Source organism: Corythoichthys intestinalis, chromosome 15 (assembly GCF_030265065.1).
Source record: "Corythoichthys intestinalis isolate RoL2023-P3 chromosome 15, ASM3026506v1, whole genome shotgun sequence".
Classification (NCBI taxonomy): Eukaryota; Metazoa; Chordata; class Actinopteri; order Syngnathiformes; family Syngnathidae; genus Corythoichthys; species Corythoichthys intestinalis.
In genome coordinates, this window is record NC_080409.1 from 43,907,045 (window position 1) to 43,924,754 (window position 17,710).

The 17,710-nt window shown below is 38.7% G+C and overlaps 2 protein-coding genes across 6 annotated transcripts in view; one reads left to right on the forward strand and one right to left on the reverse strand.

Annotated features, from left to right (window-relative positions):
* The first annotated feature begins 248 nt into the window (after positions 1–248).
* Positions 249–1,891, forward strand: LOC130931166 (TMF-regulated nuclear protein 1-like). The gene has a single exon (XM_057859725.1). The coding sequence runs from the start codon at positions 272–274 to the stop codon at positions 908–910; it is 639 nt and encodes a 212-aa protein (XP_057715708.1). The 5' UTR covers positions 249–271; the 3' UTR covers positions 911–1,891.
* Positions 1,892–6,946: 5,055 nt separating this feature from the next.
* The window catches only part of asap3 (ArfGAP with SH3 domain, ankyrin repeat and PH domain 3), an 88,936-nt gene continuing 78,172 nt past the window's right edge, over positions 6,947–17,710 (reverse strand). For all 5 annotated transcript variants that reach the window (XM_057858706.1, XM_057858705.1, XM_057858707.1 and 2 more), the window contains one exon: positions 6,947–17,702. In XM_057858706.1, the coding sequence (XP_057714689.1) occupies positions 17,628–17,702 (75 nt within the window). In that variant the 3' untranslated portion in view covers positions 6,947–17,627. The remainder of the gene's footprint in view (positions 17,703–17,710) is intronic.

A 17,710-nucleotide genomic window follows, 5' to 3' on the forward strand; every position in this document is an offset into this window, starting at 1 on the left:
TCATTCTAACCCCTCCCCTTACTCTGCAAGAGAGAGTGGAGTTGAGCGTCTGGTAAGAAAGAAATCTTGTCAAAGAACAAGCCTTGGTTTGAGATATTTTATCTTGGTTACAGTTTCTATTTTGCAGTAAGGGCAGCATCAGCAGCACAGAGGCCAGCCAGCCAATCAGGAGCCCGCAAGCTTAGTGAGAGCACCAGCCAATCGTCTGCGAGGAAGCTCGGCCCCCACCCTCCTTCAGACTAGAGAGGCTCACATCCTTCATCACTGACGAATGGAGCAGCATCCTGAACACATTGCTATCGGAGGTGAACCACAAGCGGCCATGAAGAGACGACAGAAGACCCCCCAGGATGAAGACCCCGAAGCCGAAGCGCTACAGCTTCATCCGCACTCGCCTCCATCCTCTTCATCATCAGCACACTCTCCTCTATCGGCCATGCCGGCATCGGCGTCCGCCCTCCTTGCTCTGGCTTCTCCCGCCACCCGTCGCTCCATTTCCATGGGCGACTTCCGCAGGGTGACGGGCGCCATGCTCGCCGCCTCCGAGCCGGGGTCCGCTTCGGCCACGGCGCCGTCCTCCAGGCTGGTGACGCCGAGCTCCAGCATGGAGTTCGAAGCGGCTCGCCGCCGCCTCCTGGAGGTGGAGGAGCGCCAGAGAGTCGTACGAGAGATGGAGAGGAGACTGGAGGAGCTCCGAGAGGTGTTCGTGCGCTCCGAGCAGGAAGTGGTGCTGCACGGGGAGCGGCTCTCGAGGATATCGGGCGCCGCCCAACAAAGCGAGATCTACGTGGCCGAAAGCAGCCAGCGTCTGAAGAAGGGACTTAAATTCAAAAAGCACCGGCCCACCATCGTGTTCTCCTCCATGCTGGGACTCCGAACGTGCCTGCCTTGGCCTGTGAAGCTCAAATAGGGTCGAAGACCATGAACCGCCTTCTCCCAACCGTGCGGATGTTTGTTTGCTCTCGTAACCCGAGGCTGGTCCTTCGGGTCTTAAGAGTGCCTGCACAAAAGAGCTCAGGAGCCAATCAATCCAAGTGATGCTCTTCCTCATCGTCATGGAAACCTTGCTGCTTTTTTTTTCAACATTGAAGCGAGAATGGATAGGGACTGCATGGTGCATGGATGAGTCATGTATGACAGGATTCACAATGGCTGAGCGTACAGTGAACCCCTGTGTTATTCAACATTGAAAGCGTAAAAATCTAAATACTGACTTTTATGTATTCTTTAAAACTACTGCTGACTGTTCACGCTTTACACTTAATTTCAAAAGTTGAAGCTTTAACTTTAAGCTCCTAAATTTAAGATCAAACTCTGACAGTTTGGATTTTAAAGGGAAGCTTGGACTAAAAGACTTATAGGCTATAATAAGCCACAATTGTTCTCTTTTACAAAATTATGTTATTAGAAACACATACAATATTGCCATTGATTTAAAAATCAATAATATTTAGTACATGTTTTGACCTACAGAGGGCACCATGATTTATGCGTGCAATGGACGCTTGGGGTAATGACGTAGTTTGTCACTGTCACGAGACGAACACTGCAGGGTTACTGCAATTCCTTTTACGCGGCGAGATGTCCAACACATGCGCATGTTGTTTAAAAGTGGCGAGTACTTACTATTTGTGCTTTTATTGAGTCTTTTATTACTTTTTCATTGCCTCAAAATACGTTATTGCGTGTGTTTTCCTCTCATACTTTTAAGCATTGTGTTTTCTTGTGCTAGCTATGAAGCAGATTGTTGATCTGTTGACCACATTAATCCCGTAGCCTATTTAAACCACCCTTAATTGATATTACTACGTTTAAGTCGCTGCCGGGCTTCCAAAGTATTACTTAAACGACATAAACATGTCATCAGTTCAACTCATTCAATTTGAACCCGAGAGGAACATTAATGAGCATGACAGCACTATTTCAGCAAAAGCAAAATGAACAGGAAAGACCGGATGAGACGAGACGAGAGTATGAAAAAAATACGGTGTTTCCCCAAAATGTGCTACACCGGTGAATGTCCTACATGAGGCGAATTTGACACCCAAAGTACTACAGTGCGCTTTCAGCTCGTTTTGTACATACAGACCGAACATACTACAGATGCCTTACAAAAATACTTAAACCAGGGGTAGCCAATGTCGGTCCTCGAGGGCCCCTATCCAACTTGTTTACCATGTCTTCCTCCTCCAAAACACCTGACTCAAATAATCAGGATCGTTATCAGGCTCCTGCAGAGCTTACTGATGAGCTGATCATTTGATTCAGGTGTTTTAAAGGAGGAAGACATGGAAAACAAGCTGGATAGGGGCCCTCGAGGCTACCCCTGGTTTAAGTATTTTTGTAAGGCATCTGTAGTATGTTCGGTCTGTATGTACAAAACAAGCTGAAAGCGCACGGTAGTACTTTGGGTGTCAAATTCGCCTCATATAGGACGTTAACCAGTGTAACACATTTTGGGGGAAATTTTTTTCATACTCCCGTCTTGTCTCATCCGGTCTTTCCTGTTCATTTTGCTTTTGCTGAAATAGTGCTGTCATGCTCATTAATGTTCCCCTCGGGTTCAAATTGAAAGAGTTTAACTGATGACATGTTTTTGTATTTAACACCAGAAAACCCAGCAGAGGTCGACTTGGCCTTTCCCAAGACAGACACTCGTAATATTCCTTAGCAATGGCTGATTTGGCCTCTCCTCTGTGACTCATGTGATAGTTTGTGTCAGTTCAAGTCAAGCTACATTTATTTATGAAGTTTGACACTTTTTACACATTTTTTTTTTTTTTACTTGTCCTATACTCCACACATAATGGCAGAAAGAATGGCCCAAATGTGTACAATGCTTTGAAGAAAAAAAAAAAAAAGCGTTTTAGAACTACAATTTGAGTGTAAAGCAGGAATTGTGTCTATAGTTTAGAAGGACTGAATCAAGGGCATGGAGAATGGATTGTGGTAATTGTGTCTGAAGGTAATGTATGTCTAGTGGTTGCCTTTCCATATGAACGGCTGTTGTCTGTCCGACAACGACTTGCCAATTCAAAAGCACTTGGGTCATTTTTGCCACCTCTGGGTTTTCCGGGGGAGAGGCCATATCGGCCATTGTTTGGGACTCGTAGGAGTACCAGAATTCTCTGGGACTTCTAGTGTTAAAGTAATACTTTGGAAGCCCGGCAGCGTAACCATGTGACATCACTGCCCTGCGATGTCAACAACAATGGCAACCTACTAGTTAAACCAATTTTTAAATTGTATAAAAATGAAAACATCAAGAGGGGTTTCAATATCAAATTATTTTAACTCATAATAACGTTTATCTTTTAAGAACTACAAGTCTTTCTATCCCTAAAGCTTCAACTCTTGACAATCCAATAAATAATCACGTAAAAATCTGCTACAGTGCAGTTATATGTAAGATTCAATGCATTGTACAGGGGTTCACTGTTTAAAAGTAAGCTTGCTTTGTTTAGAATAGGACCAAGCAACACAGAGATAGAAGATGTGCCTTGTCTTCTCTGAGATTCATCACTTCAGAGGAGGAAAAGCAACACGAGCGGGTGGCGTCTCCACCTGTGGCCTCTTGTCTCCATGGCAACCACTGTTTGCTCTCTCTCTCATCTCCACACAACCACACAGAATGTATCCAACCAGACGGCAAGGCAATGCGACGCTTCCATTGAAGACAAACATGCTTTGCATGCATGGCCAAGGCAACACTTTCAAGGGCATAAGAACTGCAATTTATATCACGGTTCTGTTGTAAACTTGAAAAAATAGAATGTCTGCTGACTCAATAACATCATTATTTTTTTTTTCATGCTTTGCTCAGATGTATAGACAGAAGCCACCTTGACATTGACACATCCAGGCTGGAACTGGAAAACGACTTTGAAGACAGTCTGTGCTATTGGACGATTACTCCATTTGGATCTTGCTCAAAATGACGCAGGTTTACCTAACAACGTTGCGGCCGACGAGTGTGTGCAGGAAGCACAGCGGATACACAAGAGACATCTATTCTTGGCATTCGAAGGTCAAGCTCTCATCTCCGCTTTCCAGAGAAATCTATGCGGCTGCCTGAGTGCACAAGCGGGAAACTGGACATTATCACTCCGGCATTAATATTTCAGCTGAGTCATTCATCGCTATCCTGCTAAGATATGTGTTAGAGTTGGCCAAGTAGGTACAGTATAACATAGTGTTCTATTCTGATGCAGTGCAACTGTTTAGGTTATTTTCATGCTTGGTTCTGTTCAGCCTTCCAGATTAGCTATAGCATTTTCTGCGTTTATATGAGCACTCAAACCGGATTGAAGCAAACTGATTTAAATCAGATGTCTCAATCCGGTTTTGCTTCAACTCCACAGTTCCAGTTCACTTAACCGGTTTGCAAATTGAACAAAATGAGGTCCGTGGTCATTTATTTGTCATTGGCCAAGAAAAAGCACTAGACTTTAGAAATTACAGTACAGTGATCCCTCGCTACTTCACGCTTCAAACTTCGCGCCCTCAGTCCATCGCAATTTTTTTTTCAATTTATAAAAAAAAAAAAATACAGATGAGTTGTCCCGAGCCGATCGCGTTGTCTGATTCTCCCCCCTGCCCTCTCCCTGCTCTTTGTTGATCAGGCAGTGCTCTGGAGTTGCTTATTAAAGTTAACGATTATTGACAGACGCTTAATTTTTGATTTTGCCACAGATGCCTAGAACCCAAAGCTTCAAAGCACCGCATGCGTCAATCATCGTCTAACTTGTTATACAGTTGCTGTGGCAACTCATTGTGTGTAAGTGAGCAGCATTTAATAAAGACAGGCATTTTTATACTTTAATATTGTTTAAAAATAATTCAGTGAGACAGTAACATGTTTAAAACTTACATTTGAAGTGCTTAAAAAAACATTTATTAAAAACAAAAAACAAATATATATATATGTAAGGTTGTTTTTTTGTTGTTGTTTTTTTTTAATTATACTTTGTTAGAAAAAAAAAAGTGAAAAAACATGTCTTATATGTATCTGTTTCCAATGCTAAATCTGAATAAACACATTGAACACAGATACAAAAAAAAAAAATTGCAGGGGGTTCTGGTCCCCATTAACCGCGAAAAACGAGGGATCACTGTACTTGTAATCTGAACACAAATAAAGCTAGAGCAAAAATAATCAGAATGGCATACTCAATCTATAGGCAATGTAAAAGAAAGAAGTCTAAGTTCAATTCAATTTTCATCACCATCAGGTCTAGAAGGGACAAGAGAACTGGTTCCTCTTTCAGAATAACTTTTGGTGCTGCAAATATAATACCAGATTTTTTAAAAGCCAGTTAGTTGGCTTTGTTTGCACTGAGACTGCTTTAAATCAAAAACTTATTTCAATCCATTTTAAACTGTAATCCTCAGAGGATTTCACTCACCCTGAGTACATTGCAAAACAAAGTAGGCCAAATTCGCTTTGTATTGCCTCAGGTCCCATTAGACCAGAAGAAAACTGGCTTCTCTTAAAAAATATATATATGTAATAATTACTTTTTTTTTTTTAATTGTATATGGCTAGAGTAACATACAGTACAGTACTAGTATATTGCTACGTGAACACAAACAGAATTGCATTTTATGCGCATATATGAACAAGCCCAAATGGACTCTTACCAACATACAGTGGGGCAAATAAGTATTTAGTCAACCACTAATTGTGCAAGTTCTCCCACTCGAAAATATTAGGAAGGCCTGTAATTGTCAACATGGGTAAACCTCAACCATGAGAGACAGAATGTGGAAAAAAAAAAAATCACAGTTTGATTTTTAAAGAATTTATTTGCAAATCATGGTGGAAAATAAGTATTTGGTCTATACCAAAAGTTCATCTCAATACTTTGTTATGGACCCTTTGTTGGCAATAATGGAGGCCAAACATTTTCTGTAACTCTTCACAAGGTTTTCACACACTGTTGCTGGTATTTTAGCCCATTCCTCCATGCAGATCTCCTCTAGAGCAGTAATGTTTTGGGGCTGTCGTTGGGCAACACGAACTTTCAACTCCCTCCACAGATTTTCTATGGGGTTGAGATCTGGGCACTGGCTAGGCCACTCCAGGACCTTGAAATGCTTCTTACGAAGCCACTCCTTTGTTGCCCTGGTTGTGTGTTTGGGATTATTGTCATGCTGAAAGACCCAGCCACGTCTCATTTTCAATGCCCTTGCTGATGGAAGGATATTTTCACTCAAAATCTCTCGATACATGGCCCCATTCATTCTTTCCTTTACACAGATCAGTCGTCCTCGTCCCTTTGCAGAAAAACAGCCCCAAAGCATAATGTTTCCACCCCCGTGCTTCACAGTGGGTATGGTGCAATTCAGTATTCTTTTTCCTCCAAACACGAGAACCTGTGTTTCTACCAAAAAGTTCAATTTTGGTTTCATCTGACCATAACACATTCTCCCAGTCCTCTTCTGGATCATCCAAATGCTCTCTAGCAAACTGCAGACGGGCCTGGACATGTACTTTCTTCAGAAGGGAGACACGTCTGGCAGTGGTCCCAGCTCTCTGTAGGTCATTCACTAGGTTCCCCCGTGTGGTTCTGGGATTTTTGCTCACCATTCTTGTTATCATTTTGACGCCACGGGATGAGGAGGGAGTTGAAAGTCCGTGTTGCCCAACGACAGCCCCAAAACATCACTGCTCTAGAGGAGATCTGCATGGAGGAATGGGCCAAAATACCAGAAACAGTGTGTGAAAAGCTTGTGAAGAGTTACAGAAAACGTTTGGCCTCCATTACTGCTAATAAAGGGTATATAAGAAAGTTTTGAGATGAACTTTTGGTATTGACCAAATACTTATTTTCCACCATGATTTGCAAATTCTTTAAAAATCAAACAATGTGATTTTCTGTTTTTTTTCCCCCCACATTCTGTCTCTCATGGTTGAGGTTGACCCATGTTGACAATTACAGGCCTCCCTAATATTTTCAAGTGGGAGAACTTGCACAATTAGTGGTTGACTAAATACTGATGGCCCCACTTTATCAACCTGGTCAAAGTCTCATGTCCATTTCACTTTATAGTGCCATTACACCTAAAATTACACAGAAAGAAAATTAGGTTCTCATATTGCGAACACAAATAGAACGGCTTTTTTTAGTCGGTTGTAAAGTGACTACACAGCGGAAACACCTTAAAATGAAAGTGATAGCGTCGACTGCGAATGGAATGACACATTTAATTAGACCGTCACGACTCTTCAAGGGCTCAAAAGATCACAGTAGGAGAATACGGTCAATGAGAGCCTAGATATACTGGTTTCATCTTTCACATGAATGATAGCCATGACAACCTTATGATTGACTACTAAGTCTGTATTAGCATTCCACTCAGTTTTTTTTTAATTATTATTAGCAAAGAGCTAACACAGATTAGGCCTTACGTGTATTTGTCGTCCTGTATGTAGTGTATTGAAATTGTGTTATACAACTGACCTACAGTATATCACTTCTTACTGTATATGCCTTATGCAACATCTGTGCATTGGCAATGATAACACTGTTGACAAAGTAGAAAGGGTAACACATCCAAATAGGACACAAGACAATAATGCTGTTTCCTTTAGTTTCAGGACAACGTTTCCCAAAGATCTTTAGAATGAATGTATACACTTTTAAATATTTGAAAAATTATTTTAGAAAATAATGTTTGGTTTTATTTGGAAACTGTTTGGTTAAATACGATCATATTGGGGGGAACCTACAAAAAATTTATAAAACACTGATGTTTTATTCTCTTGATTAGATTAATAAATGAATATGTTGATTTCAGATGATGCAACACAACTTTTTGTTTCACATGTCCAAGAAAAATTTTAACATAGTTTAAGGATGAATACAAGGGCGTAGGGTTGGTCTCAACAATGGTAGGGACGATATCACAGCATAACCTGAGTTCACTACATTTCCTCACAGTTTAATTAACGTTAACAGTACAAAACACAAACCATAGATTTTATAATGTATTGATGGGAAACGGGGCATGGGGCTGATTCATAGGGGGCTTATCTCCGAGTGGAAACACAGACAAAGAGCTTTTTCCGTTGAAAATTCTTGTGAATAAATGCTTAAATCCCTGATTTCTTTATAGATATGGACGTAAAACAGTCTCGATTCTTGGTTAAAAGCAAAAAAAACCGTGCGGTTATCATTTATTTTACGTACATATTTTGAACTATGATGCTAGTCAGTAAGCTAATTAACGACTGCCATATGTAAACAAAGAGCTTTCTCCTTTAAAAATTATTGTGAAGAAATGCTTAAATCCCTGATATCTTTATAGATATATAGATATGGACGTAAAACAGTCTCAATTCTTGGTTAAAAGCAAAAAAAAAAACAAAAAAACAATAAAACGTGCAGTTAACATTTATTTTACCTACAAATTTCGAACTATGATGCTAGTCAGTAAGCTAATTAGCGGCTGCCATATTACAGCCAAAGAGCTTTTTCCATTGAAAATTCTTGTGAATAAATGCTTAAATCCCTGTATTGTTTATAGATATGGACATAAAACAGTCTTGAACCTTGGTTAAAAGCAGAAAGAAAAAAAAAGCGCAGTTAGCATTTATTTTACGTAAGTATTGTGAACCATGATGCTAGCCAGTAAGCAATTAGCGGCCGCCATAAGTAAACAAAGAGCTTTTTCCGTTGAAAATTTTTGTGAATAAATGCTTGAATCCCCGAATTCTTTATAGATATGGACGTTAAACAGTCTCGATTCTTGGTTAAAAGCAAAAAAAAAAAAAAAAAAAAACGTGCAGTTAGCATTTATTTTACGTAAATATTGTGAACCATGATGCTAGTCAGTAAGCAAATTAGCGGCCACCATATATAAACAAAGAGCATATTCTGTTGAAAATTCTTGTGAATAAAACCTTAAATCCCTGAATTCTTTATAGATATGGACGTAAAACAGTCTCCATTCTTGGTTAAAAACAAAAAAACGGGCAGTTAGCAGTTATTTTACCTAAATATTGCGAAATATAATGTCAATGCTGTAGCAGCTGATTTTTTTTTCACGTTTCAAAATGCATGCATGGTAAGAAACATATAATAATTACCTTGAATCCTTGAACAAATCACTCCTGAGAAAATCTTTCTTGTTTGTATGCAGTACAGCTTTCGTACTTTTTCAACCTAAATCTGGAGTTAGATCTGCTAATAAATGAAGCGGAATGTGGGACGGCGCTAGGGTTGTTCCGATCATGTTTTTTTGCTCCTGATGCGATCCCGATCGTTTTAGTTTGAGTGTCTGCCGATCCCGATATTTCCCGATTCGATTGCTTTTTTTTTTTTGCTCCCGATTCAATTCCAATCATTCCCGATAATTTTTCCCGCTCATATACATTTTGGCAATGCATTAAGAAAAAAATGAATAAAACTCGGACTAATATATACATTCAACATACAGTACATAAGTAATGTATTTGTTTATTATGACAATAAATCCTCAAGATGGCATTTACATTATTAACATTCTTTCTGTGAGAGGGATCCACGGATAGAAAGACTTGTAATTCTTAAACGATAAATGTGACTTTGTATATTGTGACTAAATATTGCCATCTAGTGTATTTGTTGAGCTTTCAGTAAATTATACTGAAGCCATTTAACTTCTGTTCAAATGCATGATGGGAAGTGCAACCATGACTGTGCGTCATGGTACCAATTGACATATCTTCTCTGCGTTGGGAAATTACATAGGGTGTTAAGAAAAAGATCAACTACTACCTTTCTTTCCCATATTGCTTCCCACGATTATTCTAATCGTTGGGAGAGGGCATTTAAGGCTTTACCCAATTAAAAAAAGGCTCCAAAGACTGCCAAAATTCACTCTACTCATTTTACGCTGCCTTTTACCTCTATATATAGATAAAACGGCGCCATTATAGATTGAACGCGACAATGCGTGAGTGTGTCATGCAGCGCATGCGTTAAATGCAATAAATATTGTAATTAGAAAATGATTTAATTAAAACATATATAAATATTTAAAAAAGGCTTGTCCGATATTTTTTTGCCGATTCCGATACTTTGAAAATGACGTGATCGGACCCGATCGATCGGGACATCTCTAGACGGCGCCCTTCGGGAAGGCGTGATGCAGTGAATGGGGAATGTGTCACGTCAATATATTATAAAGTCTATGCACAAACAGAAGGACACTTCTCTCTAAGCAGCTTCCCACTCGAGTTTTGCAGGTTAAAAAGTTCACATAGTTTAATGTTATGCAAGCTCTGATGCAGGTCGGACATTCAGCAGCAACTTTAGTGGTGTGTATCCCACCTCCACAACATTGGCGTCTTTTTAAATTACTTAAAGTGGCTGCTGCTGGTCGAAAAAGACTTTTAATACCCCTCATCTTCGAAGGGGGCGGAGAAGACAGCAAGATGTCGACATGTATTTCTGTCGGGGCTGTATTAGGGTCAATTCTACCCTTACAACAAATGGGAAGACAATCTAAATGACTTATATAACTGAACGTATTAATGCATATGAGGTTGCTGAAAAGTTGGCAGTGTTATGTCCCTACCATCCCTATGCAAACCTACGCCCTTGGATGAAAAGTAAAACTGAGTGTTTAGTCGTATTTTCAAAATTCATTGCGGGAAATGACAACAGTGAAAAACATTTTGATAACATACTAAAAAAAAAAAAAAAAAATGGACATAAATTGACTTGGTCAAGGGTCCAAATGTTTTTATATTTTTGAATGTACTCTATTCATATCTTGTATTATTCCTATGTGATTGGTACACCTATAAGTTGTTGTGTAATAAGCAGTGGTTTCCTTTTCTTGAAGTCACAATTTTCTGTTTATGATTGAATATTTTGCTCTCCCATCTGTCCATTGCAGTAATTGTACATTTATTTCAATTGATTTTTTAAATTCACAGCCTTAATGCCACGCTTTCGTAATGGAATCAACCTTTATCACTTTTGAAAAAAAGCTTTCTACTGCACACTGCGAGAATGAATGTTATCATTTCTGCTTACGTTTGCTGACTCGTTTCACATTAAAAGTCGAACACTCTTGACTATTTAAGCTGCAATGTACTAAAAGGATACATCGTTAGGATTAAACTGGCTTAATGAATAAAAAATCGTTACATAAGATTCCAAGCTGTTTTTCTGTGAATTCCTCTCGTCAGTATTTCAGACTGGATATACTTTCAAAAAGCATCACTTTTCATTTAATTAGCAGTCGTCAGGGTGTTGCTTGAATGCTTTACTTCTTTCCTAGACAAGTCTTTAGGGTTGCATTCAATCAAAATTCAAGTTAGTGAACGATGCATTTTAATGATACAGGACTGGAAATGTCGTCTACTTCCATTTTTGCAAGGCAGGATTTGTGAAGTTACATTAAATTGAGTATTTGCTCACTTGATGGAAGCATTAAGGGTACACGAAAGAGGTCATTCTCTTTCCTATTTTGATGTGACCTGGCACAGATGGCTTTAAAGCATCGACCTAATAATGCATTCAAGGCACTCTTAAATAAATCCAGAGATTTTTCCATTCTTGCTTTTGGCAGATTAGCACAGCATCCCGCTGTGTTTTGCACATACATCAACACAACTCATCCACACAGGGCTTAAGGTGTGTATGGTGCAGCCACAGTGTTGTTAATATTCGGGCTTGTTACATAAGAGACAGGTCAGATTGTCATTGCGATGGACACCGGGTTGCAGCTGCCAAGAGACATAAATGCATGGTGAGGAGGCTAGGCATGATGGGAATATTAAAGAAGCAACTGCAGCTGTCAGATTGTATAAACACATTGAATTCAGGACTATTTGTCTAGACCACTAATTTCCTTGAACGATATTTGACAACAAATGAATATTACTGTATATTAATCTCCAGATTTAAAGCTGTAAATTTTGAGAGCACTAATATACAGTGGGGCAAATAAGTATTTAGTCAACCACCAATTGTGCAAGATCTCCTACTTGAAAAGATTAGAGAGGCCTGTAATTGTCAACATGGGTAAACCTCAACCATGAGAGACAGAATGTGGAAAAAAAACCAGAAAATCACATTGTTTGATGTTTAAGATTTTAAGAAAGAATTTATTTCCAAATTAGAGTGGAAAATAAGTATTTGGTCACCTACAAACAAGCAAGATTTCTGGCTGTCAAAAGGTCTAACTTCTTCTAACGAGGTCTAACAAGGCTCCACTCGTTACCTGTATTAATTATCGGTATAAAAGACACCTGTCCACAACCTCAGTCAGTCACACTCCAAACTCCACTATAGCTAAGACCAAAGAGCTGTCGAAGGACACCAGAGACAAAATTATAGACCTGCACCAGCCTGGGAAGACTGAATCTGCAATAGGTAAAACGCTTGGTGTAAAGAAATCAACTGTGGGAGCAATTATTAGAAAATGGAAGACATACAAGACCACTGATAATCTCCCTCGATCTGGGGCTCCATGCAAGATCTCACCCCGTGGCGTCAAAATAATAACAAGAACGGTGAGCAAAAACCTCAGAACCATACAGGGGGACCTAGTGAATGACCTACAGAGAGCTGGGACCACAGTAACAAAGGCTACTATCATTAACACAATGCGCAGCCAGGGACTCAAATCCTGCACTGCCAGACGTGTCCCCCTGCTGAAGCCAGTACAAGTCCAGGCCCGACTGCGATTCGCTAGAGAGCATTCGGATGATCCAGAAGAGGACTGGGAGAATGTGTTATGGTCAGATGAAACCAAAATTGAACTTTTTTGGTAGAAACACAGGTTCTTGTGTTTGGAGGAGAAATACTACTGAATTGCATCCGAAGAACACCATACCCACTGTGAAGCGTGGGGGTGGAAACATCATGCTTTGGGGCTGTTTTTCTGCAAAGAGACCAGGACGACTGTTCTGTGTAAAAGGAAAGAATGAATGGGGCCCTGTATCGGGAGGTTTTGAGTGAAAATCTTCTTCCATCAGCAAGGGAATTGAAGATGAGACGTGGCTGGGTCTTTCGGCATGACAATGATCCCAAACACACAGCCAGGGCAACAAAGGAGTGGCTTCGTAAGAAGCATTTTAAGGTCCTGGCGTGGCCTAGCCAGTTTCCAGCTCTGAACACCATAGACAATCTGTGGAGGGAGTTGAAAGTCCGTGTTGCCCAACGACAGCCCCAAAACATCACTGCTCTAGAGGAGATCCTCATGGAGGAATGGGCCAAAATACCAGCAACAGTGTGTGAAAAGCTTGTGAAGAGTTACAGAAAACGTTTGGCCTCCGTTATTGCCAACAAAGGGTACATAACAAAGTATTGAGATGAACTTGGTATTGACCAAATACTTATTTTCCACCATGATTTACAAATAAATTATTTAAAAATAAAACAATGCTATTTTCGTTTTTTTCCCCCACATTCTATCTTTCATAGTAGAGGTTTACCCATGTTGACAATTACAGGCCTCTCTAATATTTTCAAGTAGAACTTGCACAATTAGTTGTCGACTAAATACTTATTTGCCCCACTGTATATTTTATCAAGGTATATCTTAAAATTTGTCCTTAGTTCCTTGGATTTTCCCAGTGTTCCGAATATAAATAATAAGACTTCCTATCATTAAGGCTGAATTTTTTAATTAAAACAGGTTCCATTAATACAGGTAACGAGTGCAGCCTCGTTAGACCTAGTTAGAAGAAGTTAGACCTCTTTGACAGCCAGAAATCTTGCTCGTTTGTAGGTGACCAAATACTTATTTTCCACTCTAATTTGGAAATAAATTCTTTAAAAATCAAACAATGTGATTGTTTTTTTTCCACAGTCTGTCTCTCATGGTTGAGGTTTACCTATGTTGACAATTACAGGCCTCTAATCTTTTCAAGTAGGAGAACTTGAACAATTGGTGGTTGACTAAATACTTATTTGCCCCACTGTATATGATGTGACTAGCTAAATAAGGTAGTAAAATACACAGCCTTTTATTGGAATGCAATTTCGAGACCACCATTGCTTCTTCCAGCTTAAAAGCAGGGTCTATTCATTTGATTTCAACATTCTGTGCGTTACACAACGCTCACAAGAGAAGAAGCACTGCATGTGTTCTATGCACGCAGTCATCGTTGGCCGCGCTAAATAATTGAATCAATTCGCACTTGTATCGAGCGAAAAGAAGCACTTAGCAGCTTTGTTCTCGGAGCTTCTGCTCTACTTTTGTCTGGTACGTTACGACGGATGTCATCTTGAACTGCTAACTCCCCGGCTACGATATTAGCTACACTTGCAGTCAGAAACATCACCAAAACAAAGAGAACACTATAATAGGTATTTATTGACCAATGCAGCAGAACTACATTAAACCAAGAAATGTACCTAATTATTTGATTAGAGGCCATATACAGCAGAGAATATTAACTCCTCCTGCAGTGTCTCAAGTGTCCAGTGTGTGGATATTAAGCACTGCATTGCACTTTGGCAGACACATCTAGTCTATGATCAACCACAAATGTAAATTTTTGCGCATAGTTACAAAATGACTACGTTAATACCTTTCTAAACCTAACATTACTTTGCAAGTGCATCTAATATTGTGGCATGAAAAGGGAGAAATATACACACAAATACAGTAAATCAGTGGGCATTTTAGACAAGTATGTACAGTAAATCCCCATGACAACTTTTTTTTTTAGTTACATGTCTGTATAAAAAAGTTCTAATTGGCAGAACTATTTACAATATATACAGCAAGTGCAATTCTGTGTCTTTGATGCACACACACTTCCAGTAATCATGTTTACTAATCACATATCTCAAATTATAGCTGAGGCTGGATTTACACCGCATGGTTCAAATGGCACAATTACAATTTTGAGGGGCCTCAAGTAGCATAATTGGGAAATATCTTCAGACCGGAATTGAGATACTAATGCTGCGACGATGAATCGATTAACTCCAGTAATTCGATTAGGGAAAAAAAGCTTCGAATCAAATTTTGCTGCTTCGAGTATTCGTTTAATTAGAGTGGTATTTTAATGGTTGGTTTTGAAAGTTTGCATTCAGTTTTATTGATTTGGGTGGAAACACTGCCTTCTAGTGGCGACAGTGAATATTGCATAACTCATTTTACATGGCTGAATCTAGCTGCTCCCTGTTAAGACCAACATACGGTAAATTTGTGTTTGGGCTAATGTTTTTGTAATGCATTCGTAATTTAGTTCATAGGTATATTTAGCCTTTTTTGTGGGAATATGTGTTTGAACGATTTGTTGAGAGCATTGTTTAAAAAAAAAAAAAAAAAAAAGGTAGCATTTTATAGCATTCAAGCTAGCGTACTTTTGCTATGCAAATTAGCCAACTGTTATTTTGTTGTACTTAGATCCTCATTTATATTCTTTTATACCATTTGAGGCCAAGATCAAGTTTTTTAATGTATTTTTTAGGGCTGTCAAAATTATCGCGTTAACGGGCAGTAATTTTTTGTAAAATTAATCACGTTAAAATATTTGACGCATTTAACGCACATGCCCCGCTCAAACAGATTAAAATGACAGCACAGTGTAATGTCCACTTGTTACTTTTGTTTTTTTGGTATTTTGTCGCCCTCTGCTGGCGCTTGAGTGCGACTGATTTTATGGGTTTCAGCACCACATGAGCATTGTGTAATTATTGACATCAACAATAGCGAGCTACTAGTTTATTTTTTGATTGAAAATTTTACAAATTTTATTAAAACGAAAACATTAAGAGGGGTTTTAATACAACATTTATCTTTTAAGAACTACAAGTCTTTCTATCCATGGATCGCTTTAACAGGATGTTAATAATGTTAATGCCATCTTGTTGATTTATTGTTATAATAAACAAATACAGTACTTATGTAACGTATGTTGAATGTATATATCCGTCTTGTGTCTTATCTTTCCATTTCAACAATTTAAAGAAAAATATGGCATATTTTTTGGATAGTTTTAATTGCGATTAATTACGATTAATTAATTTTAAAGCTGTAATTAACTCGATTAAAATTTTTAAGCGTTTGACAGCTCTAGTATTTTTTAAATAAAAGTGCAATTCTGCATAGTTTGAAGAAACACTCGGGAATTTTATTTTGAAAGTGTAATCTTAGCAAGCCTGTTTTACATCCCTAAAATTTATTCTGCAACGCATTAAATGTTTGTAATCCGATTACTGGATTATTCGAACTAACTAGTTGACAGATGAATCGACTACTCAAATAATCGATAGCTGGAGCCATACGGGATACAATGCAAATGTATATCAGTGGAATATCAAATCACTAGCATACACATACCCACATCTGTCCAAATACAATATTTAAACATTGCCAAATACAGTGGTACCTCTACTTAAGAACGTCTCTGCATACAGAAGTTTCAGGTTAAGACACGCCTCAACGGGAAAATATTGCCTCTTGTTAAGAAAGACATTTCTGGATACAAAAGGCAAAAATACATTAGTGTTTCTTGCAGCTTCTAGAGCTTACCGAACCTAACATACTTATAACTGCTCTGCCATTGGCTATTGCCTAGCATTCCTAGCATCCAATCGGCTAAGAGGGACCTCTACTGTATGTGTATGTGTGTATCCCAGCATCCTATTCATTTGCCCCTCGTGTTCAGACAGCTTTACATGAGTGTATCAACTTTTATTCTTTACTCTATTCTAGGTTTTTTATATTATACCCATCTCAGATGTTTATTGTGCAATAATCTAATTGTAACTTATATTTGTTGCATGTTTTGATACATTTTAATGCATTCTAAAAATTTATGTCTGAATTTTGGGGGGCTTGGAATGGATTAGGGCATTTACATGGAAAACGCGTCTCTACTTAAAGAATTTTCAAGTTAAGAAACTACTTCCAAAACCAATTAATTTTGTAAGTAGAGAATCAGAATCAGAAAAAGGGTTTAAATTGGAATTGTGTACTTGGACCGCGAGTGTAAATCCATCCATAATCCCTCACTAACTGTTTTCCCTTTTAGATTCCTTACAGCAGCCGACCTTTTGAGACACAAGCACACATTTTCAAGGAATTATTGCATTAAAGTGCATTTAAAAAAAAATAAAAAGGGATTTGCTTGATATACTGGACTGTCTCAGAAAATTAGAATACACAATATTCTAATTTTCTGAGACAGTCCTGTACATTAATCCACCATTTAAAGCAGGGGTGTCCAAACTTTTTGCAAAGGGGACCAGATTTGGCGTGGTAAAAATGTGGGGGGCCGACCTTGGCTGACGTCCTTTACATAGAACAATATACAGGACTGTCTCAGAAAATTAGAATATTGTGTATTCTAATTTTCTGAGACAGTCCAGTAAACAGAAATACTTGTATATCGAAAGACGTACCTGTTAATACAAACTAAAAAAATAAAATTAAATGGAAAAAAAAGTTCAGTATCAGGATGGAGGAATTTAAAAAAATGTATTCCTGATTGAGTTTCAAATTACTTTGTCCAGTCTCTGCAGAGGAGTGTTCTAAATTGGCTTGCCACGTTCCAGTTCGAATAAATCCGTGTCGGAAAATAGCAGAAAAAGTCTATTTGGCCACCATAATGAAATAATGCCAAACGAGCAGCCGATGCTGATTCAGTTGGTTATTTGCAAATGTGTTTAATCTGCCAATTTTTGGACGTAGTTGATAGGGAAGGTCCCGCTCCTGGAGGGCTCTCCTTCTATGTAACCGACCTGTTAAA